The following is a 25,000-nucleotide window of genomic DNA, read 5'->3' on the forward strand; positions in this document are numbered from 1 at the left end:
TACTATGTAGCCTACGGCCATAGCTCCACTGTATGTCACACCAGGATACTATGTAGCCTACGGCCATAGCTCCACTGTATGTCACACCAGGATACTCTGTAGCCTACGGCCATAGCCCTACAGCTCCACTGGTCCACTGTATGTCACACCAGGATATTCTGTAGCCTACGGCCACAGCTGCACTGTATGTCACACCAGGATATTCTGTAGTCTACGGCCATAGCTGCACTGTATGTAACAGCAGGATACTCTGCTACCAGGCTATACTGCAGCTATTTATATTTTCTGAAAAATAAACATTGTATTTGTATTTGTTCAACTTTAGGCAGCAGAATGAAACTATGCACTATGTGGAACAGAACGTACATGTTCTCAGAGAGAATGCTCAGCCGGCGATTACAGAATGTAGAGTTGAACTCAGCGATTACAGAATGTATATCCTAGTGGTTGAACTCAGCGATTACAGAATGTATAGCCTAGTGGTTGAACTCAACGATTACAGAATGTATAGCCTAGTGGTTGAACTCAGCGATTACAGAATGTATAGCCTAGTGGTTGAACTCAGCGATTACAGAACGATAGCCTAGTGGTTGAACTCAGCGATTACAGAATGTATAGCCTAGTGGTTGAACTCAGCGATTACAGAATGTATAGCCTAGTGGTTGAACTCAGCGATTACAGAACGATAGCCTAGTGGTTGAACTCAGCGATTACAGAACGATAGCCTAGTGGTTGAACTCAGCGATTACAGAATGTATAGCCTAGTGGTTGAACTCAGCGATTACAGAACGATAGCCTAGTGGTTGAACTCAGCGATTACAGAATGTATAGCCTAGTGGTTGCTAGCAACCTCACACTCCAGCTGAGCTCTAGGGTGGAGGCTGTTCTCCTGGGCTTTGATGTCTGTTCCAGTTAGTGTTCATTTTGTCACCTATTTTTAATTTAGTCTTTGTCATATTTAGTCATTCAAATATAATTTTTGTTAGTCAAGTTTTAGTCGACTTAAAGTCTCGTAATTTTAGTCTAATTTTAGTCAAAAGAAAACTAAAGGTATCTTAGTCTTAGTCAGTTTTAGTCAACACATTTTAGTCTTTTTTTATAACAAATTATTTCTGATTACCATTTGAGTCAAATAGTGTTTCATACATCTCAATTTTCCAACAATATTGTGTGTCCACAGGGCTACTCGTCTGTTATAATTACTCATTCTGATTTTTTGTCAGTCAGTATGTTTACATGCACAGGTAAGTCAAGCTACAGTTATAGCTCGGCTGGGATTTGACCATAGACAGTAAAAGATTTGACTGGACCACTGTCATGATATTTGTAGACCAGTGTTTCTCAAAGTGTGGTCCGGGGACTACTAGTGGTCCGCAAGCTATCCCAAGTGGTCTGCGAGCAGACGTGGTAAAATAAAAATATAGATGAGTTGTTTGCAATATTGAACCAACTTGTATGTAAATCCAAACAGTTCTGCAACACTCTATGTAAGATATGCCAGTTTAAATCATATGAATACTCTGACACAATAAGCAACGTGCAAAGACAATAAGCAAGGTGGTTCAGTGAGTAGGCCTATTGTGTAGACTAATTATAGGCTACTGTTGAAGTAGGTCTAATTTATTTATTTATTTATTTTTTAGCTAGGGTTAGTTAAGTGGTCCTGAAACTGAAAAAGTTTGAGAAACACTGTCGTAGGCCAAACTATTAATGTTTTACTCCGCCTCGCTAGATGGCGATATGCGCCCAAACACAACACATTCACCAAACAGACTCTCCATCTTAGCCATAGCTAACTTGCTAGCTTAACTTTCCATATTAGCTTACTTGTTAGCAAACTTTGCATCCTCAGTCTAACTAGATGAATAGTTGACATTACATGCTGAACATTTTCGTATGGACATTCTGGGGGATGTTAATTTGTATAAGAGAAGCTTCAACTTCTGGGTATGTAGCATTGTGGCATAAAGCTTAGGTAGTTAGCTTGCTAACTCTGGCAGAAATCTCCAGTGTTCTTGTTCCATGTAGTTTTCGTGTTGCAGCCACAGGGTTGCAGCAACAGCACGTAGACTAGCCTACAGGAAAAGCTGTTATGCATGATGAACTCATTCATAATATTTTGAAAACATAACAGCTAGATATTCTGTCTTCTCATTTTGTAGACCTAACATGAAGGGAGATTTTATCTTAGCTTTTATTTCATGCAAAAAACATTTTAGTCTCGCTTTTTTTTTCGTCAACAGTAATGCATCTTAAGATAGTCTTAGTCAGTGTTTCAGGACATTACTGCCGTCTCATCATCGTCTCGTCTTAGTCATGAAAAAAAAGGTCGTTGACGAACATATTTCCTCTCGTCTCGTCTGACGAAATTAACACTAGTTCCAGTGGAGGCTCTTCTCCTGGGTGTGGGTGGCTCTTCTCCTGGGTGTGGGTGGCTCTTCTCCTGGGTGTGGGTTGGTGTTTTCCTGGGTGTGGGTGGCTGTTCTCCGTGGGTGGCTGTTCTCCTGGGTGTGGGTGGCTGTTCTCCTGGGTGTGGGTGGCTGTTCTCCTGGGTGTGGCTGTTCTCCTGGGTGTGGATGGCTGTTCTCCTGGGTGTGGCTGTTCTGCTGGGTGTGGGTGGCTGTTCTCCTGGGTGTGGGTGGCTGTTCTCCTGGGTGTGGCTGTTCTCCTGGGTGTGGGTGGCTGTTTCACTGCCCCGTCCCCTGAAGTCCGCAACCTGGGTGTCATCCTGGTCCCTACCCTGTCATTCCACAACATCTGCATTCCAATCCCACATTAAAACACAACATCTGCATTCCAATCCCACATTAAAACACCACAACATCTGCATTCCAATCCCACATTAAAAACACAACATCTGCATTCCAGTCCCACATTAAAACACCACAACATCTGCATTCCAATCCCACATTAAAAACACAGCATCTGCATTCTAATCCCACATTAAAACACCACAACATCTGCATTCCAATCCCACATTAAAACACCACAACATCTGCATTCCAATCCCACATTAAAACACAACATCTGCATTCTAATCCCACATTAAAACACCACAACATCTGCATTCCAATCCCACATTAAAACACAACATCTGCATTCCAATCCCACATTAAAACACCACAACATCTGCATTCCAATCCCACATTAAAAACACAACATCTGCATTCCAATCCCACATTAAAACACCACAACATCTGCATTCCAATCCCACATTAAAACACAACATCTGCATTCCAATCCCACATTAAAACAACACAACATCTGCATTCTAATCCCACATTAAAACAACACAACATCTGCATTCTAATCCCACATTAAAACACCACAACATCTGCATTCTAATCAAGACTACGTCCCTCACCATCCGACTCAGTAACTGCAACCCTCATCCACTGCTTCATCTCCACCTGTCTGGACTACTGCAACGCCAAACTCACAGGTCTCCCCTGGGCCCTGGACAGGCTGCAATATGTCCAGAACTCACAGGTCTCCCCTGGGCCCTGGACAGGCTGCAATATGTCCAGAACTCACAGGTCTCCCCAGGGCCCTGGACAGGCTGCAATATGTCCAGAACTCAGCGGCCAGGGTCTTAACAGGCACTAAGCCCTGGCAGCACATCACCCTCATGCAGCTCCATTGGCTACCAGTCAAATTCTGCATCATTTAAAAAAATCCTGCCTCTCACCTGCAAGTCCCTCCATTCTCTGGCCCCTAAATACCTTTCCAACCTACTCCACCCCAAGTATAGTATAAGTATATAAATAATAGTTTGAAGACATAGTGTGAAAATGCTTAAACAAATCACATAATGATGGTGGTTTAGAGTTGAAAAGTGTATGTGATCAGAAGCACAAGTATATAGTATAACTGTGTCCACTCCACATCCGCTCTGCTCTTCTGTGGGCCTGTTCAAAACCCTTCAGCCTCTAATTCCCTCACCATCCAATCCAGCACTCCTGTGCACACACACACACACACACACACATGCACATACGCACGCACGCATGCACGCATACACACATACACACACACACACATACACACACACACATACACACACACACACACACACATGTAATATCGCGACGCATGCACGCATACACAAACGACGCTATTATCAATAATAATAACACACACACACACACACATGCACATACGCACGCATGCACGTACACAAAAGCACGCACGCACGCACACACACACACACACACATGCACGTACACAAACGCACACACACACACACACACACACACACACATAACACACGCAATACGCACGCATGCATGCACGTACACAAACGCACACACACACACACACACACACACACTTACTACCACCCCTTCTTGTAAAGTGAGTTTCTATAAAAAATGTATTATTATTATTATGAACACTATGAAGGCTACTTAACGTGTGTGTGTGTGTGTGTGTGTGTGTGTGCTATCATCTGTAACTCTCTCTCTCTATCTCTGCAGTGTGCTGTTTTGTGTGTGTGTGTGTGTGTGTGTGTGTGTGTGTGTGTGTGTGTGTAATCTGTAACTCTCTCTCTCTCTCTGCAGTGTGCTGTTTTGTGGTCCACAAACGCTGTCATGAGTTTGTCACCTTTTCCTGTCCTGGGGCAGACAAAGGACCAGCGTCAGATGTGAGTTACACACACACACACACACACACACACACACACACACACACACACACTAGTGCTGGGTGGTATGACCAAAAATGTATATCACGGTATTTTTCAAAATTCTTACGGTTTCACGGTATATGACGGTATTTTTTTTTCATGTATAATCAGATGTTCAGCATTTTCTACAGGTTGAGAGAGGAATTGCTGCAGTACATTGACTAAGGATGGTCTATTTTACTGTTATGATGTAGAATAACTCCACACTAGGGCTGGGACAACGCGTCAACGTTATCGATGACATCGACGCAAAAAATACGTCGACGCAAAATATGAGCGTCGATTCTTCAAGCATAACGTGTGCTGCTAAATATTTTTAATTTTACACCTTCATTGTTTTCCATACGTTGACTAATCTGTGGCTGGGGACCACGAAATCAAAACCGGCCACCACACATTGATGTTCTATGTTGTAGGTCTACTATTTAAATTAAAGATGAGATAAAATAATTTCATTGAGCTGCACATTACTCACACAGCCTTTCTTCGCCCCGCCCGCTCTCTCTCGTAACGAGCCCGCTGCTCCTCCTCTGCATGTGTGATTTAACAAATAATTCACGATTGTTAAAGGATTGTTGTTGCCACATAGAAGCATTGCATAGAACACAGTGGGCTAAATTGCTATTAAATCCGCTTAGCATCGTGACCATGCTGCGCAAATTTGTTCAAAACCGCTGCATTAAAGTTAAAGTAAACTCTGCTAAGGTCTTATCACAACATAGTACATTAAGGAGACTAAACGAAGTTAAGTTACAGTATGCAATCAAGCAGTAGCCCTATCTCAAAGCTAACGTTAGAATACTGTTTGGATGTCAAGTTTAGCATGCTTACTTGCAGCTGCTTGTATTACTCGTGCATGGCTCATTTTATTGACTTTGTTTGCAAAATCCCGATGGAAATGGAAAAGTGTTTTCCAAGACTCAAAAGTGCTTGTCCAAAGGAGAAGTACGAACTGTTATTTGAACTAACTACGTTATGAATTGCATACACACATCAGCAGCCTTTTAACTGTGTTAATGTTAATTGCAAGGATTCCCACACGAACGTCTTAAAATGACAGGCACTCAATTAGACATACACTAGCCTACTGAACTTTATTGAATGCTACCTCTGACTAAGAATGCATTACTTTGCACTTGTAGTTACTTGCACTTCAGTCTTTTATTTTGGAATCTTAAGAGCAATAAACATATATTGCAATGTTAAAGAATTCATGTTTTTTCATTCAGATATGTAAATAAACATGTATAAGTTGCTATTAGTGAATTAATGGGGAGATAATCGATAATCGAATCGAAATCGGATCGGACTGAAAAAATGATTTGTTAGATTAATCGATGCATCGAAAAAATAATCGCTAGATTAATCGTTTAAAAAATAATCGTTTATCCCAGCCCTACTCCACACTAGTGGTAATGCAGTTTTGCATGGCCCCAGAAAATGATGCTGTTTACAAAGAGCCACTCATGATTCTAATGAAGAATCTAATCAGAATGCAAAGACAATTGCATTCAAAATACAGAACTTTTATTGTACAAATTTCACAAACATCTTAAAACCAATACAAAAAGTAGTGCAACTTGCAATAATTATACTTTTTTGAAAATTATACAATTTAAAATAAAACTTCTCTGCTGATATGCTTACTCTGTCAAATAGGCCTATCAGAAACATGCCTTATTGTTATTGTGTGGTTTACATGACGTTAGTGGTAGGCTAACGTTAACTTCATGTGGCCTGCCATGAGCTTCGGTTCGCTAGGCAAAACATTAACAAAAAAAGTTTGTTTTGGTGCACTGATGACAGTCAGGATCATTTCTAACTAGCCAGCTAGTATTGCTCAGTTCCTGTCTATAACATGTTTTACTTGCTACCTGGATAATTTCAGCGAATATTCTTAAAGTGAGATGAATGATAAGATCATTAAACTTCACTGTGTTCGTGGGTTGCTAATCTAACGACATCACCTACTAGCCAGCTAGTTACAGCTGTTGAACAATCTCAATTGAATTTTCGTGTAAATCCTTTTCAATGCAGTATCCCTTAACGTTTTTCCTTAACTAAATAAACAATTTAAGGTATCCTGTGCAACACCCTTAAATAAACCCCTTACCTAAGGAGAAATTAAGCCTTAAAGGTCATACTTAAGGGGAAAAGGGGTGTTTTGTGTTTACCCTATAACTATGCCTCGCAGTTGCACCATGCGTGCGTGTGAAAAAAGTCCCGTCTGAAACACTGTCGCGCGGCGCAGCGTTCCAAACGTTGTGTAATCAAATACACGGTATGGCAGTATATTAAAAATTCATATCATAACGAAAATATGCACCGGTATACGGTGTGAACCGGTATACCGCCTAGCACTAACATACACACACACACACACACACACACACACACATGCACACACACACACACACACACACACACACACACACACAGCATCAGTGTCTCCAACTATTTTACCTTCTTTGTCCTTCTCATGCACACATACACACACACAGAGACTCACACACATACATACACACATACACACACACACATTGCTGAATAAGCTGCTTAAATATTTGTTCCTTTGGTAATTCATTAAGTTCAGCTTAAAGTCCTGGTTAATGACCCAGTTAAATCTTTCTCTCTCTTCCTCTTTCTCTCTCTCTCACACACACACACACACACACCTTGCTTCCTGTTGATGTCCATATTAAAAAATGTGTGTGTGTGTACATAGAAAAGTCACATGCAGTCTAGCACAAACAGATGTCATTTCAGTTTTGTGTGTGTGTGTGTGGCTTATTATAACGTTGAATCTGATGTTTGTGTATGGGTGTGTGTGTGTGTGTGTGTGTGTGTGTGTGTGTGTGTGTGTCTTACAGGATCCTCGTAGTAAGCACAAGTTTAAGGTGCACACGTATTCCAGTCCCACGTTCTGTGACCACTGTGGATCACTGCTGTACGGCCTCATTCACCAAGGCATGAAGTGTGAACGTACGTACACTCACACACACACACACACACACACACACACACTCACACACACACACTCACACACACTCACACACACACACACTGTGGATCACTGCTGTACGGCCTCATTCACCAAGGCATGAAGTGTGAACGTACGTACACACACACACACACACACTGTGGATAACTGCTGTATAGTCTCAGTCGCTCTGTTTACGCTCAATGCACGTTGAGCTTCACTTATACTGGCAGTTAAGGGCGTTTTCACACCTGAAACTGCGGACTAAGGTCCGAACCAACGTTCATGTTTAGTTGCATTGAATACATTAGGTGTTTAACTTGTTAACAGTTTCACATTGCAATTTTTAAAGAACTTTGCATGACATCATATCGTTAGCACCTACGTGCCCTGCGTCTCCCTTTGATTGGTTTGTTTACAGGCATGCGTCTGACGTTGACATGTTGTCAATTCGGCGGGTTTTGCTATCTAAACGCACTGCTTTATGGCCCCAAGTATCTTAATATACTGCAGCCGCAGGTTTCGTTTTAGCTTCAGAATTCAGATGCATTGCTCCGGCTAGAACAAGGCAGCGATGGAGTTTCTCAGACATTCGTCATGGCAGAGCCGGCTAGAACAAGGCAGCGATGGAGTTTCTCAGACATTCGTCATGGCAGAGCCAGCGAATAGAAGCAGAAAGTGAGTAAACCGTTGTCATAGGAACAGGGAAGAGGATTTTTTTTTTATTTAATACCATATTCAGCAAACCATAACTTGACAAATATTCATCTGTGGGCCAAATAACTTCGCATTCATTCATAGTTGTGATGCCTTGAGTGAGAATCTACAATGTCAATAGTCATGAAAATAAAGAAAAGGTATTGAAATGAGAAGGTGTGTCCATATGACATGTTGTGTGCCACTACCTCCAGCAAACAAGAAATAAGATGTACACGGCCAGCTACACTGACAACTACAAGGGTAAGTATGCCTTGTGGTCAGTTAACACACTGGATGCCTTGTGGTCAGTAGTAGTTAACACACTGGATGCCTTGTGGTCAGTAAACACACTGGATGCCTTGTGGTCAGTAGTAGTTAACACACTGGATGCCTTGTGGTCAGTAGTAGTTAACACACTGGATGCCTTGTGGTCAGTTAACACACTGGATGCCTTGTGGTCAGTTAACACCCTGGATGCCTTGTGGTCAGTAGTAGTTAACACCCTGGATGCCTTGTGGTCAGTAAACACACTGGATGCCTTGTGGTCAGTAAACACACTGGATGCCTTGTGGTCAGTAGTAGTTAACACACTGGATGCCTTGTGGTCAGTTAACACACTGGATGCCTTGTGGTCAGTTAACACCCTGGATGCCTTGTGGTCAGTAGTAGTTAACACCCTGGATGCCTTGTGGTCAGTAGTAGTTAACACACTGGATGCCTTGTGGTCAGTTAACAGTAATCACACTGGATGTCTTGTGGTCAGTAATCACACTGGATGCCTTGTGGTCAGTTAACACACTGGATGCCTTGTGGTCAGTAGTAGTTAACACACTGGATGCCTTGTGGTCAGTAAACACACTGGATGCCTTGTGGTCAGTAGTAGTTAACACACTGGATGCCTTGTGGTCAGTTAACACACTGGATGCCTTGTGGTCATGCCTTGTGGTCAGTAGTAGTTAACACACTGGATGCCTTGTGGTCAGTTAACACACTGGATGCCTTGTGGTCAGTTAACACCCTGGATGCCTTGTGGTCAGTAGTAGTTAACACCCTGGATGCCTTGTGGTCAGTAGTAGTTAACACACTGGATGCCTTGTGGTCAGTTAACAGTAATCACACTGGATGTCTTGTGGTCAGTAATCACACTGGATGCCTTGTGGTCAGTAATCACACTGGATGTCTTGTGGTCAGTAATCACACTGGATTCCTTGTGGCCAGTAAACATACTGGATGCCTCTTTAGGCCTAAATGGGAACACAGGTCACTGAGTGTTTGTAGAATATCTGTCTATAGAATGTCTGTCTGTCAGTGTCTGTGTGATATTTAGACACTGCTCCTTTAACAGACTCAATGTCCACCTGTGTGTGTGCTTGTGTGTGTGTGAGAGAGATATTTGCACACTTTGTCTTTACCATGCTCTATGTGTGTGTTATATTTAGACTCAACCCCTTAAAAGACCCACATGTTTGTGTGTGTGTGTGTGTTCTATTTAGACTTGACCCCTTAAATGACCCACATATCCACCTGTGGGCCACAATGCTGATCAAAGTCGGTCAGTGAGCAGCAGTGTCTTGTGCGCCAAAGTAGCACATTTAGGTGACACATTTACGTTCATTCATTCAGTGTCTAAAGCCATCGTGCTGCACATGTTCATTCATTCATTCATTCAGTGTCTAAAGCCATCGTGCTGCACATGTTCATTCATTCATTCAGTGTCTAAGGCCATCGTGCTACATGTTCATTCATTCATTCATTCATTCATTCATTCACTGTCTAAAGCCATCTCTCTGCACATGTTCATTCATTCATTCATTCAGTGTCTAAAGCCATCGTGCTGCACATGTTCATTCATTCATTCAGGGCCAGATGTACGTACATTTGCGAACGTAGTGTTATCAGCGCCATGGACAAACCGCAGATTGCGAACGCTGTCAGACCCAAGTTTCCGTCGTATTTATCAATCGTTCAATCCTTAGTGTAAACTGCGCCTTTCTTCCATAAACGCAATTTACTTAACGCCCACAACTGAATGGCAGCCTACATACAAGCACAGTTGAATGAAGATAACTGATGACAACATTAAAAAGAATCAAACGTTTAGCGATCATGAAATAATACCATACATGATAAGATGTAAACAAGCAGGGAGATAATAAAGATCAGTAGTTCTACTCAAACTACTTGTGCATGTAGGCTATGGAAGATTGGTCATTCGACATTCGGAAAGGCCAACGAAAAGTTAAGGTTGCTTTTGGTAGTACAAATACTTTCACCACAAAAACTGGTGCTCTAAATAGCGATTCTGTTGTCTTTGAAAGGTTCTCTTATTGACGATTGAACTGCAATTTGGATTAACACCTGCTTTTACAAGGCAGAAGTATTTAGGCAGAATAGACGGCGCTTTCAGGAGCAGTCTTTGTACATACCGCTGAATACATAACTAGGCTCTTTACTCTTCCCCTCCCATCTTTTTACGCTTAAACTCCCACTTTCCCCTGGATCCTCCCATGAATGCATATGCATGACATGACAAACTAATCTGCCACTTTCAGCTCCTCCCGTAAGAACAACAGGCATTTTTGCTTTTACATCATTGCGGCCTGTTTGTACATACCTCGCAATGATTTGACACGCACATTGCGAAACAAATACGCCTGAAGTGGGCGCAAAAGTGTTAGTACATCTGGCCCTGAGTGTCTAAAGCCATCGTGCTGCACATGTTCATTCATTCATTCAGTGTCTAAAGCCATCATGCTTTAAAAATAAAGGTATAATAAAAATAATAATACATTTACTCATGCAACAGACACTTTTAATCCAAAGTGATTTCCATATTACAAGGGATTATATTGTCCCCAGAGAAATGTGGGGTTAGGTGCCTTGTAGGAGTTTGCCACGTTAATAAATTAGCTTCAGTTGGACTTTAAACTTTGCACTTTTCATATCCTTTAAATAAGCTTTGTAGTATATCACAATCCATCTTTAACATACTCAGGGCCAGATGTACTAACGCTTCGTGGAAGCTGAAAACTGAAGGTGCTTTTCCGTGTCATGCATATGCATTCATGGGAGGATCCAGGGAAAAGTGGGAGTTTAGCGTAAAGAGATGGGAGGAGATGACTGTTGCACTCATCCCACCCCCTTCCCCCTTTTTTATATATAATTTATGAACTTATGTTATTGATGATGTGCTGTACGTGGTGGTGTACGCGCACTTCCCCCTTTTTCATATATAATTGATGAACTTATGTTATTGCTGATGTGCTGTACGTGGTGGAATATGCGGCTCTTTTTAATTGCCCCCCTCCTGGGGATGAATAGAGTGATTTGAATTGAATTGAATTGAATTGAATTGAAGAGTAAAGAGCGCCTAGTTATGTATTCCGCGGTTTGTACAAAGACTGCTTGTGAAAAGCGCACGTCTATTCTGCGCCTAAATACTTCCGCCTTGTAAAAGCAGGTGTTAATCCAAATTGCAGTTCAATGCATCAATAAGAGAACCTTTCAAAGACAACAGAATCGCTATTTAGAGCACCAGTTTTGTAAGTATTTGTACTACCAAAAGCAACCTTAACTTTCGTTGGCCTAATGAATGTCTTACTTTCACTTTCACGTCATTCACTTAAACTTTCCTACTTGCTAGATTTGATCAATTTTCCATAGCCTACGTGCACAAGTAGTTTGAGTAGAACTACTGATTTTCATTATCTCCTTGCTTGTTTACATCTTATCATGTATGGTATTATTTCATGATCGCTAAACGTTGGATTCTTTTTAATGTTGTCATCAGTTAACTTCATTCAACTGTGCTTGTATGTAGGCGCTGCCATTCAGTTGTGGACGTTCGTAAATTGTGTTTATGGGCGGAGAAAGGCAGAGAAAGGCGCAGTTTACACTAAGGATAGAACGATTGATAAATACGACGGAAACTTGGGTCTGACAGCGTTCGCTATCTGCGGTTTGTCCATGGTGCTGATAACGCTACGTTCGCTATCTGCGGTTTGTCCATGGTGCTGATAACGCTACGTTCACAAATGTACATACATCTGGCCCTCAGTCGCTACAGACCCAGAGTATCAAATTAGGCTACAAATGTCTAAGATTACATTCATGAAAACATCACAGGCAGATTTAATAGATAAGTAAACATTACACAGGTAATTCAGCCATACAGACATTCTACAGACAGACACTGTACATGTGACATTCTACAGAAAGACATTCTACAGACACTATTTAGACACTGTTCCTTTAACAGACTGTAAGCCTATCAGCTTAAGTGCAAGTGTGATATTTACACACTGATCCTTTAAGCCCATCAGCTTCAGTGAGTGATATTTTGTGATATTTTTTTTTATATTTGAGGATCTGCGACACTGATCCCCTAACAGACTATAAAGCCCATCAGCTTTAGTATGTGTGTATGTGTATGTGAAATGTAGCCACAAATCCTTTAAGCCAGTGTTTCTCAAAGTGTGGTCCGCAAGCTATCCCAAGTGGTCCGCGAGCAGACGTGGTAAAATATAATATAGATGAGTTGTTTGCAACATTGTATGTAAATCCAAACAGTTCTGCAACACTGCCTATGTAAGCTGTGCCAGTTTATATGAATCATCTGACACAATAAGCAAAGTGCAAAGACAACTAGGAAATGTAATTCCAGGGAAATACCATTAAAAAGCTGCTAGGTACAACATTACGTACAGTAGGATTATTCAGATTACATAGACTTACAGTATGATTATTCAGATTCCATAGACTTACAGTATTCTTGAAAACCACTTACTTGGTTAGATGGTAGCTTAGAGTATATGACAGTCAGTACAAATACATTGTCAATTCAATATTGATCAACATTCTTTGTTTTAATACAGTACTGCAGAATGATACTCAAAACACACTAATGAACACTTAACAACCAATAGAAGCTTGAAGTCAAAAAATCAAAGTTGTTGAAACCAATAAAGTTAACCAATAAAGATAAGGGAGAAACAAGATGTCTACTGAATTTGCATTCTTACAGAACTTGATGATGCCAATAATATTATCCTAAGACAGATCTATTTATCAGTTTGAATTCTGAACTGGCAGCAACAGCTAGAGGCCTCAGTTAATGATAATAGGTCAAATTTGATGGTGATACATACTGAAGAATAAAAGAGTCAGCCCTTTGCATGATCAGTTTTAGACAGAACTTAGGTTAGAATCTTAATTTTCACACAGCACAGCTCAGGTCTAAAAACAGAGGTCTAACAGCAAAGATAAGTTTCACAGATGTTACAGCACAGGTATGATTCAAAGGTATGAATGGTTGACAAATATGATTCACAAGTATACAAGTTCCATATAGTATAGTCCTCACACAACAATATAGTTCATGTCTAAGTGTAGATCTCAGATAAGTCTCAGTATGGTTAAATGTTATGTGCACAGATATGTTGAGATATGGTCACATGTTTGTAAGAATGTATGTCAGTAGGTATGTTGCTAGCAACATTGTCAGAGATGTATGGTTGACAGGTGTGCACACAGACAGGCACACACCTAATGTCATACACGGTCATCACCACTGGTCTGGTCTGGTCTGGAACCTAAAAGGCAAAAGCAAACAAATGTAACAGTTATACCAGAATATTACAAGGAATGTCTGTAATTGTCCTAGTATTAATCTAGTATTAATAGAGTATTAATCAAGCACCAATGCATTCATAATCTAGGTGCTTGATTGTATACACCTGTGGAAAGGGACCTGATGAAACCCATCAATAGACGAACTATGATAGCATACCGTGATAGTGTTTACTTAGGCTACGTAAGAATCAGGAGCATAGAATGAAAACGTAGCCATGGCCTATTTGATACACAAACAAGCAGTGTACAACGTTACAAATTTGGTAAAATAAAAACAGGAGCATATTTGTTAGCTTTAACTAAAATGTGAACGGTAGAAGCTATTATGACCATCAACAATGAGTAACGTTATTCATGCCATGAATGAAACCCATTATGGGTTTTATCAGGTTCCTTCACACAGTATAATCAAGCACCAGTCTGCATTCATAATCTATTCTAAGTGCTTGATTCTATAGACCTGTGGAAAGTGACCTGATGTTGAATAGAACCAGAGCCATAGTATCTGTAGGCCTAGCTGCTAGCTACTTCTCTGGTTTACGTTAACGTTCTAGTTAAAACGCTGCTGGTTAGTAGGCCTAATGAACAAATGTAACGTTAGTGCATTTCGTTTGATTGTCGTTAGCTATCGAAACCTACAGCTAACCGTAAAGTTAACTGTAACGTTGACGACCTATTAACGTTGATTAACAGTGGGTTTCCTTACATAATAAATATCAACGTAGCATGGTGCTAACGTCAACTATTTCACTAACGTTATCGTAACTCCCCCTATTTCCACCGGTCCCGTATTTCCACCGTCTTGCGTGTATGTGTCACTTAATATCCATTTCTATACAAACCAAGACAGCGGACTCCTATAGAAACGCAACCACGCACAACATAGGTGTATCTAAATTAGCTATGTACCAAAAATGACATTTTACCGTGACTCGAGGAGCTGTAAACAGTGTTGCAAGGCTGCGTGTGTCACAAACCGCTTGGAGCTCCAGTGGAATTTTAATTTCACGACGAGAATTCTCGGTCTAACCGTTAATGTGCCGTTGAAACGGTGTAAATAGGCGACCCTTCAGGCCAGCACTATAACTCCGAGCGTGGTAAACAAAATCGGATATTTCAGGCAGTAAATGCTCCCGTTAGGAACCAAACCAGATTTTGTTCAAATCTACACAACTATGGCTACTGAAAAATGTAAGGTTCATTTAGTAAATATTATTTTGAAGTGTTAAAAAACATCGTTGTTTTAGAATTTCTGAACAAAAGTGGTGATAATTGGGGGTGTTACGATAAAATGTTACCTAACGTTATAACGTTATAGTTTAGCTTATTTGTGACCCATCATTTCATACAACGCTAACGTTACATAATGTTTGACGACATAAATGGCTCAAATACCAAAAACCGGAACACTTACCTTGTCTGTAATGTGCCTCTGAAGGAGAGTTTTACGAGCAAATAAAGTGACCATGGCACAGCAGGCGAAGACGTCCAGAAGATTCACAGCTCCAGTGGTAGCTCGCGCTCAGCTGTTGATTGCAGCTGTAGGTCACGTCATAATGCTAAAAGTTGCCGCCACGGTGGTCAATGTTAACTCTATGGGAATTTATTGCTCTTTTATCGTAAATGTCTGAATTGTCTAAGTGTTTGAATGACACTCAAACGGTTCATTGGTTTTCGAGGCTTTGAACGTCAAATTTGAAGTAGCTTTTGTTTTTAGCCCGTGAGGGTTTTTTTTTTTTTTTTTGGTTATGTGGTCCATGGTCTGAAAAAGTTTGAGAAACAACAAGCTTTAAACCAATCTAGAGTGTGATATTTACTGATATTTACACACTGATCCTCTAACAGACTGTAAGCCCATCAGCTTTAGTGTGTGTGTGTGTCTATGTGTGTGTGCGTGTGCGTGTCTGTGTGTCTACAGTGTGTGTCTACACAGTGTGTGTGTGTGTGTGTATGGACAACAAGAGGAACTGCACGAGAGGGTCACTAATGACATCAATTTTGTTATTTTATAACACTCTCTCTTTCTTGCTCTCTCTCTCTCTTTCTGTCTGTATGTGTGTGTGTGTGTATTTACAGACTGTATGATGAATATCCATAAGCGATGTGTTGCCAACGTTCCAAGTCTTTGTGGAACCGATCATACAGAGAGGAGAGGACGCATCCACATCACGGCCCTGATCAAGAACGACACACTCACGGTCACCGGTGAGTACACACACACACACACACACACATACACACACACACACACACACACCATTTACGAGGCTCAAAGTAGCTCCACACTTCATTGGTAGACTTCCGAGGGCCCTGACATTTAAAACGAGACATTGAGAACTTCCAGTAGCAGCAACTGGAATCCATGCATTTCCACGGAATTATTATTGGAACCTCATCCCTTATCATACCTGTTCATTCGTACTCGTCACTTGGCTTATCGTGACTAAATTCAAGATGGCGGCGAATGGTAAACTTCCTTAAGGCTACTGTCTGTATAAATCATCTTGTAAATGAACTACCAGTGCTTTTTTAAAGTTCTCAATGTTTTGTTTTAAATGTCAGGGACCTCGGAAGTCTACCAATGAAGTGTGGAGCTACTTTGAGCCTCCTAAATGGTGTAAAACAGTGATTTATTTGCAAGGCTAGGCCGATGCCCGAGGCACACCCTTTGAAAACATGTTGGTAGCATCGGCTAACTAGTGCCAGATTTCGGAGTGCAGGGGACAAGCCGAGATGGGCTATGAGACAAACGTTCACACTCGGTATCATGTTTCAACACACTTTAGGTCAATATCATACTGAACTTCTCCTTTAAACACTCTCTCTCTTACACACACACACACACACACACATACACACACACACATGTGCACACTCTTACACACTTAACCCTTTAGGCGGCAGAGTTTTTTTTTTTTCGAAACGTTCGATTTTGACATCTTGATTTCAAAAGGCTATATCTTAAAAGTGATAAGAGATAGAGACCTTCTGTAAATTAGAGAAATATTAAGGATGTTTATGTAGAGATTAAGTGTTTATATCTAATTTGCATATTATGACGTCATATGGTGGTGGCCATCTTGGATTATAGAATTTTCATGAAAAGTCGCATGTTTGAATGATAAAATGCACCACTTCTTTCCACCCAAAATGTCCCTCACCTTCTGTATGCTATATTGCACAATAATGAATGCTCAGGTAAATAGTAAGTAGTAAACAAACTGTGTAAATCATTACTAATAAATGGCAGAAGAGAGATTTTCCATTTTCTACATACAGTGGGCACTCTGATTCCATGTATGGGGCAAATATATATTATTCAGATGACACACAAACACAAGTAGACAAGACCTGTTTAGTTCAAAAGCTCACTTGCCACGGCAAGGCACAGATCAGGAGTGAGATGACAAGACGAGAGACAATGTTAGTATTTTTTTTTTCTTTTTGTTGTTTTTGTTGATGTTTTTTTGTGGTTTTTTTCTTAGCTGACAAAGACACACACATTACAAGGACATGAACACACAAAAAGGAACACATAGTGTATGTCCTAAATGGTCAGGGAAATAGATAGCAAATCAACAGTGTAAATCATTACTAATAAATGGCTGACAATTTATTTTTTTATGTAGCAGGCCTTTTGCTGTAGAGATAATGACTCCCTATCCCTATCCATACAGGGCCGGCATTCTCATCATCTTGTGATAGACTATGCATGGCCAAATGGCTCTCCTGCCCCATGACACTACCTCTGCTCCTGTTGTGAGCAGCATGGCCAGATCTGCCTCGCGCGCGCGCCGAGTGGAGAGAATTTGCGCAGCTCGGACTAGGCCTACTGTCATTCTCATTGCAACTCCCCACACTGCCTCTACGTTCCCCCCTAACTGTCCTATGAGCACTTCGACCTCGTCTAACATGCCAAGTGGCATTAGACAAAGGCTCCACCACGTTACTGTCGCTGGGATTGTGGAGAGGCACACGGTCAGAAGACAGAAGCTAGCGCTACATTGACATTAGGCTACCTCCAGCCTCGTTCACCACACCACTAACACCCTGCTAACTTCCCAATGAACACTCCGACCCCGTGAAACATTATTCCCACCACTGACATTGGGCAAACGATTCAACGTTTGTGCTTGTAAGCTAAACTCTCACTTTGTCTCACTAAACGAATCACCGTAATTTTCTGAAGGCAGATATTCCCCTTCAGAATCAGGGTCCGCGAATAGAAGACCCAACACTTCATTTCGGGTAAACGTTTTTGATGCCATTAGACGATAATCTAATGTAAATACTCGCTGACGTTGACAATATCGCTCTGATAAAGTAGCTCACACGCACACTAGCTCCGGTATTGCACGCACTGATTCAATGCGCTGTAGCTCGAAGGTTTTGTTTAAAGCATGACCTTTTTTGGACTCGGGGATGACATATGACATGTCTGCCATCTAGTGGAGTGGAGGTCGAACGAAATATGACACCCTATTTGACTAAATCGGCCGTTTTATTCAGTATCCCATCTTGTTGAGTAAACTCGACCGTGGTGCCTAGAGGGTTAAACACTCTCTCTCTTACACATACACGCATACATATCTACTTCCCTCTCTATCTCTCTCTATAGTTAAAAAAACAAAACATACAAGCCCTGTTTGAACCACCAATTGACCAATCAACCAATCAAAAGCCACAAGTTAACCAGTATACCAATGTGGGCATATAGTGTAGTGTAGTAATGTGTCATATCCACCAGAAGATGGAAGCACTGTTGGTATATAGTGTAGTAATGTGTCATATCCACCAGAGCAGCACTGCTGGTATCTAGTGTAGTAATGTGCCATATCCACCAGAAGATGGCAGCACTGTTGGTATCTAGTGTAGTAATGTGCCATATGCACCAGAAGATGGCAGCACCGTTGGTATCTAGTGTAGTAATGTGCCATATCCACCAGAAGATGGCAGCATTGTGCTGTTCTTCACTGGATGCTGTTCTGGAAGTGTATGCAAAGCCGGCTAGCTCAGCAAGTCCTCGGGAAATACCTTTGCCCATATCAAGGAGATCAAGTGTGTGTGTGTGTGTGCGTGTGTGTGTGTGTGTAAACCTTCCCAAGGCCAAATGCAGCCATTAACAACGAGTCTGAAGTGGCTAAATATTTTGAGCTTCTCATTGATGAGTTTTTTTTTTTCTTTGGAGCATATAGATCATTGTTGTTCTGGTTTATTAGCATGAAAACAAGCGAGAACAAATAACAGGCTTCCAGACGGAGATTGTGCACCTATCACACACACACACACACACACACACACACACACACACATATACGCACACCTAGCGCTTTAGTTGGGATGTAATCAGAGTGGCCCAGCCAGAGTCCAGACCTTAATCCGTCAAAAAAGTGAGCACAAGGCAAATAATCGTTCCTGCCTCAAAATGCGAATTGCTGCTAAAAGAAAAAGTCTACAGTCATTGTGGAGACATGGAGAGGCTTGGTAGGTATTATAAGAACCATTTGGAGACATGGAGAGGCTTGGTAGGTATTATAAGAACCATTTTGAGAGCTGTGATGGCAAATAAAGATGAAATAAAAATGTTCTCATTGATTATTTAAAAAGGGTATGAATCATTTTGGACATGTCATTTTTCATTTAAATGTTAAAGATAAAAATGCCTCTTTTTCTGATTTCATGTTTCTACCACATTGTCTTACAACCTTTTGACATGTAGCAGTGTCATTTTCAGTCAGAACAAACATATTGGTCAAGAGCAAATCAACATTAAATCAATATTTGCCATCCAGGGGGACCCACACACACACACACACACACACACACACAGTGGGATGAATCATTTCGTTGTATCCAATTATTCCTACACACAGAAAAACCACACCACACACAGAAAAATCAGGAATATATATATATATATTCCTGTTTTTTCTGTGTGTGTGTGTGTGTGTGTGTGTACGTGAATGTTGTATCAGGTCATGCCTGTCTGTAATCTTTAATGCTGTGTGTGTGTGTCTGTGTGTTTCTGTAATGATTGTTGTGTGTGTGTGTGAGGAAGTATTGCATCATTGGTCAATAGTCTGGGCTTTCAAATGACATTCAAGTTTTATAAGCACTGCCTCTGCGTATGTGTGTGTGTGTGTGTGTGTGTGTGTGCGCCCTTAGGATAAGATGGCTTCCTCTGGAAACAGCATTATCAGATCAATCAACCAACGATTGGCCCACATTTCACTCACACACACGTTAACACCCCCACACACACACACACACACACACACACACCACTAATTGCCCATCACTTAACCAATATCCCATTTAGTACAAAGTGTTTGTTCTATCCCTCCCTTCTCATTCTAGCTCATTGTGTATAATCTCTCTCTCCATCTCTCTCCCTCCATCTCTCTCCCTCCCCCCTCCCTCCATCTCTCTCTCTCCATCTCTCTCTCTTTCTCTCCCTCTCTCTCTCCATCTCTCCCTCTCTCTCTCCCTCCCCCCTCTCCCTCCATCTCTCTCTCTCTCTCCTCTGTTCCACCCTGCAGTGCAGGAGGCTCGTAACCTGGTGCCCATGGACCCAAACGGCTTGTCGGACCCTTATGTGAAGCTCAAGCTGACCCCTGACCCCAAGAGTGAGAGCAAGCAGAAGACCAAGACCATCAAGTGCTCCCTGAACCCCACATGGAACGAGACCTTCAGCTTGTGTGTACCCACACACACACACATGCACACACACACGCACACACACACGCACGCACACATGCACACACACACACACACACACACACGCACACACACCATCAAGTGCTCCCTGAACCCCACCTGGAACGAGACCTTGAGCTTGTGTGTACTAACACACACACACACATACACACCATTAAGTGCTCACTAAACCCCACCTGGAACGAGACATTCAGCTTGTGTGTACGCACACACACACACACACACACACACACACACACACACACACACACACACCATCAAGTGCTCCCTAAACCCCACATGGAATGAGACATTCAGCTTGTGTGTACCCACACACACACATACGCACACACACATACGCACGCACACACACACACACACACACACACACACACACACACACACCATCAAGTGCTCCCTGAACCCCACCTGGAACGAGACCTTCAGCTTGTGTGTACCAACACACACACACACACACACACACACATACATACACACACATACACACCATTAAGTGCTCACTAAACCCCACCTGGAACGCAGGGGCGTGGATTTGCGTGGGGACCGAAGGACGTGTCCACACCAATGTCAAATTACGACTGAAATGTCCCCACCAATATTCAGGTTGAAATGGGGAAAAAGTGCTCACATGCGCTACACAAAGAGTTAAACCATTTCTCACTTCAGTGCTGCGGATCATCTCGCACAGATCATGTAATGTGCAGTAGCCTATAAGGGGAAATCGCGCTGATTTGAATAACTACCAGTGAGCCGCAGTGTCCTGCGCAGCATGCAGCAAATCAGCTTTACTTCACTACAAGCATGAAGTGCGCCCAAATTCACCTATTCTTCTCTGTTGAACTCCTCGAGAAGTAGGCTACTCAGCCTTTTCTCAGCTTTTAAACGGTGCTAGCTAGCCACTGTTTGCTGTGATAAACAGTTTGCGAGAAAAATGACTTCAAGAGATTTAATAATTATTCTCGGCGACACCTCCACATCCATTCGTCTTCGGTGGAATATCGTAGGCCTACACACTCTTTCACGAACATATGACAAACCATATATCAGAATAAACAGCAGACCTTACCGAACACAACGGTGTAATGCATTCCTCTCGTATAGTTAGCTGTTCCAGAGTAATACGGTTTTGAAATAAATTATAGCAAAATTCAATGCATTTCTTAAAACTGAGCTGTGCTTACATCGCCTAGATATCTGTAAATATTAGAATCAGAGAATATACAGGGCAGCTCACGGTTAAGAGTTTGTCAATGTAGCCTTAATGATTTCTTTTCACAAAATGCTACATGCGGTATTTAAGTTTCTTAAAACTGAGCTGTGCTTAAATGGGCATGATCATAACAGACCAAATAGAAAATAAAATGTTAAATATAGTTTACATATCTGTAGCCTACATATTAAAATCAGATTATGTAGGCTACACAGTGTGGTTAGACAAGCTGAACAGTAGAACATTTTAATCATGGATAGTAGTAGTTGGACAGTAGCACATTTTAATCAGTTTATAGTCTATAGTGGCTGGTGAAAGTTTTTTTTTTTCTTTGTTTGTTTTTCGGGGTAGTGGTAGTGGGTAGTGTCCCCACCAAAGCTCAGACCAAACCTACGCCCTTGCTGGAACGAGACATTCAGCTTGTGTGTACCCACACACACACACACACACACAAACGCACACACACACACACAGGGTGCGATTTGTGTAAAAAACAGGGGGGGGGATGATTTTGAATAAGTTTGTAACCCCCCCCCCCCCCCACCTTTTGTAACATCAAGATAAGATAAGATATAGAACCTTTATCTTAGTTTTAGCTCCTCCTCTCCATCCCTCCCCTCCTCCTCTCGCAGTGGAGAGTGCTGTGGACGCCAGGTGTGTATCACGCACACACACACACACACACACACTCACATTAACTCACACACACACACACTCTCTCTCTCTGTCATACACACACACACACACACTCACACTCACTCTCTCACACACACACACACACACACACACAGTGGAGAGTGCTGTGGATGCCAGGTGTGTATCACACACACAAACTTTTAAATTTGAAGTTATTAGATAGATAGATAGATAGATAGATACTTTATTGATCCCTAGGGGGATTTGTGGTCAAGCAGCTGATGTTATGTTTATGTGTGTATATGTACACATATGTGTGTATAAGTGCAGGGTGCATTTTGTAAAAAAACAGAGGGGGTGATTTGAATAAGTTTGTAAACCCCCACCCCCCAAACATTTTTTTTTTTTAAAAATGAACGAACAATTCATAGCCTAGTAATGTCATGGCTAATAATACCCTATATTATTTTTGCCACCTTTGTAACATTTTAGTTTTAGTTTACCGTGGTGTATGACTTTAAACAGCGAGTGTGCTTTGGTATGATGATCAGCTCTTTCTAATGCAGGGTAGGACTATGCTTTGACAAGCATACAAATTCACCTTTGTTCTTGCCCCATCTGAAATGACTCCTCCACTTTTGCTGCCTCCATCCTTTCTGTATTTGTTGTGTAAAACCTTGTATATGATGGCACTGAAGTCTTAAGTTAGTGAATTGGCTAACAGTGTTAGTTGGTAACCAAATAGCCTACACATTGCGCACACGCGTGCTGTAGGCTACGCGGCATTCTCTCTCCTCCCGCTGATTTGCGCTCAGTAGCCAAGTCGCGAATATTGCAAAAGTTGAAAAGTGTTTATGGTAGCCTGCAGAAAATCATACCATCATACTGTCAGTTAATTGCCTACAGTGCAGTGAAGAGTTTGGAGAGTAAAGTTACAGGGCAACTTGAAGTTTTATGAAAATAATTTACTTAACCAGAACATAAAGACCATGAAGCTTCTATTTCTTGCAGCTGTTAAAACACCCGCTAGATAGTTTAAATACCCACCAACATTAGTTTTGCAGTACAGATTATTTCTGAAAGTTATTTGTCTACTAGGCATAGCCTACTGGCTGATTTATCAAACGAGTGCTTTTCGTTAGGTCCTCCGCGAACTACAGGTGTTTCGGTAGAGAGCCATTGAATAAGCGATGCCAAGCAATTTCTGTAACACTTTTGTGACATTCAGCAAATATCTCCTCATTTAATGTAAGTTCCTTCGAAAAAAAGGCAAACGCTCTACTCTATGCGGCAGTTGTCCTCCATCTCAGTTGCATCAGTTTTCTAATTTTGAAGGTTCTAAAACATTATTATGCTTCACTGAATCCTTCTCGTTTTCTTTCATTTGTCCAGCTAACTTTTCCATTGAAACTAGCCATTTATGATGGATTACACACTCGACATTCTGAAATGTCCTGCACGATCAAGGCCAAATTAAGTTATCACGCAGCCACTGTGTCAGCAGCATGAGTGCTGACAGTGACTAAAAGCGTTTCTTGATGTCAGATTATTATATAGGCTAGCCTACTAGACTGTTCTCACGTTGCAGCGCTTTACTTATATGAAGTAGCATTAATCAATATGAGGGGCAGAGGGGGATGAATGTTGTCCCCCCCCGGCGATGAAAATAATTACGCAGAGGATATCAAGACCAGAGGGGGGAAATCCTACCCATTCCCCCCTACAAATCGCACCCTGCACACACACACACACACCATCAAGTGCTCACTAAACCCCATCTGGAACGAGACATTCAGCTTGTGTGTACCCACACACACACACACACACCATCAAGTGCTCACTGAACCCCACCTGGAACGAGACATTCAGCTTGTGTGTACCCACACACACACACACACACACACACACACCATCAAGTGCTCACTGAACCCCACCTGGAACGAGACCTTCAGCTTGTGTGTACTAACACACACACATACTAACACACACACATACAAACACACACACACACACACACACACACACATATTAACTTATAGATATGTGCATAAACACACACAGACTGTCTCCCAGTAGTGGGACTGAGATTGACTTCATGGACTCTGTGTGTGTGTGTGCGTGTGTGTGTGTGTGTGTGTGTGTGTGTGTGTGTGTGTGTGTGTGTGTGTGTGTGTGTGTGTGTGTGTGTGTGTGTGTGTGTGTGTGTAGTACTCTTAAGGAGGTGGATAAGGATCGACGTCTCTCTGTGGAGGTGTGGGACTGGGATCTGACCAGTAGGAACGACTTCATGGGCTCTCTGTCCTTCGGCATCTCGGAGCTGCTCAAACAAGGCGTCAAGGGATGGTGAGTGTCCACACACACTTATGGACATACACACAAACACACACACACACAAACACACACACACACACACACACACACACACACACACACACTACTCATG

The 25,000-nt window shown here is 41.8% G+C and overlaps 1 protein-coding gene across 1 annotated transcript in view; it reads left to right on the forward strand.

The window, feature by feature from the left end:
- Nucleotides 1–25,000, forward strand: part of prkcba (protein kinase C, beta a) — a 62,144-nt gene that overhangs the window by 3,648 nt on the left and 33,496 nt on the right. Inside the window, exons 4-8 of the mRNA XM_048248334.1 lie at nucleotides 4,560–4,642; nucleotides 7,555–7,666; nucleotides 16,071–16,199; nucleotides 20,534–20,690; nucleotides 24,766–24,900. Of these exons, the coding sequence (XP_048104291.1) occupies nucleotides 4,560–4,642; nucleotides 7,555–7,666; nucleotides 16,071–16,199; nucleotides 20,534–20,690; nucleotides 24,766–24,900 (616 nt within the window). The remainder of the gene's footprint in view (nucleotides 1–4,559; nucleotides 4,643–7,554; nucleotides 7,667–16,070; nucleotides 16,200–20,533; nucleotides 20,691–24,765; nucleotides 24,901–25,000) is intronic.

Source organism: Alosa alosa, chromosome 7 (genome assembly GCF_017589495.1).
Source record: "Alosa alosa isolate M-15738 ecotype Scorff River chromosome 7, AALO_Geno_1.1, whole genome shotgun sequence".
Taxonomy (NCBI): Eukaryota; Metazoa; Chordata; class Actinopteri; order Clupeiformes; family Clupeidae; genus Alosa; species Alosa alosa.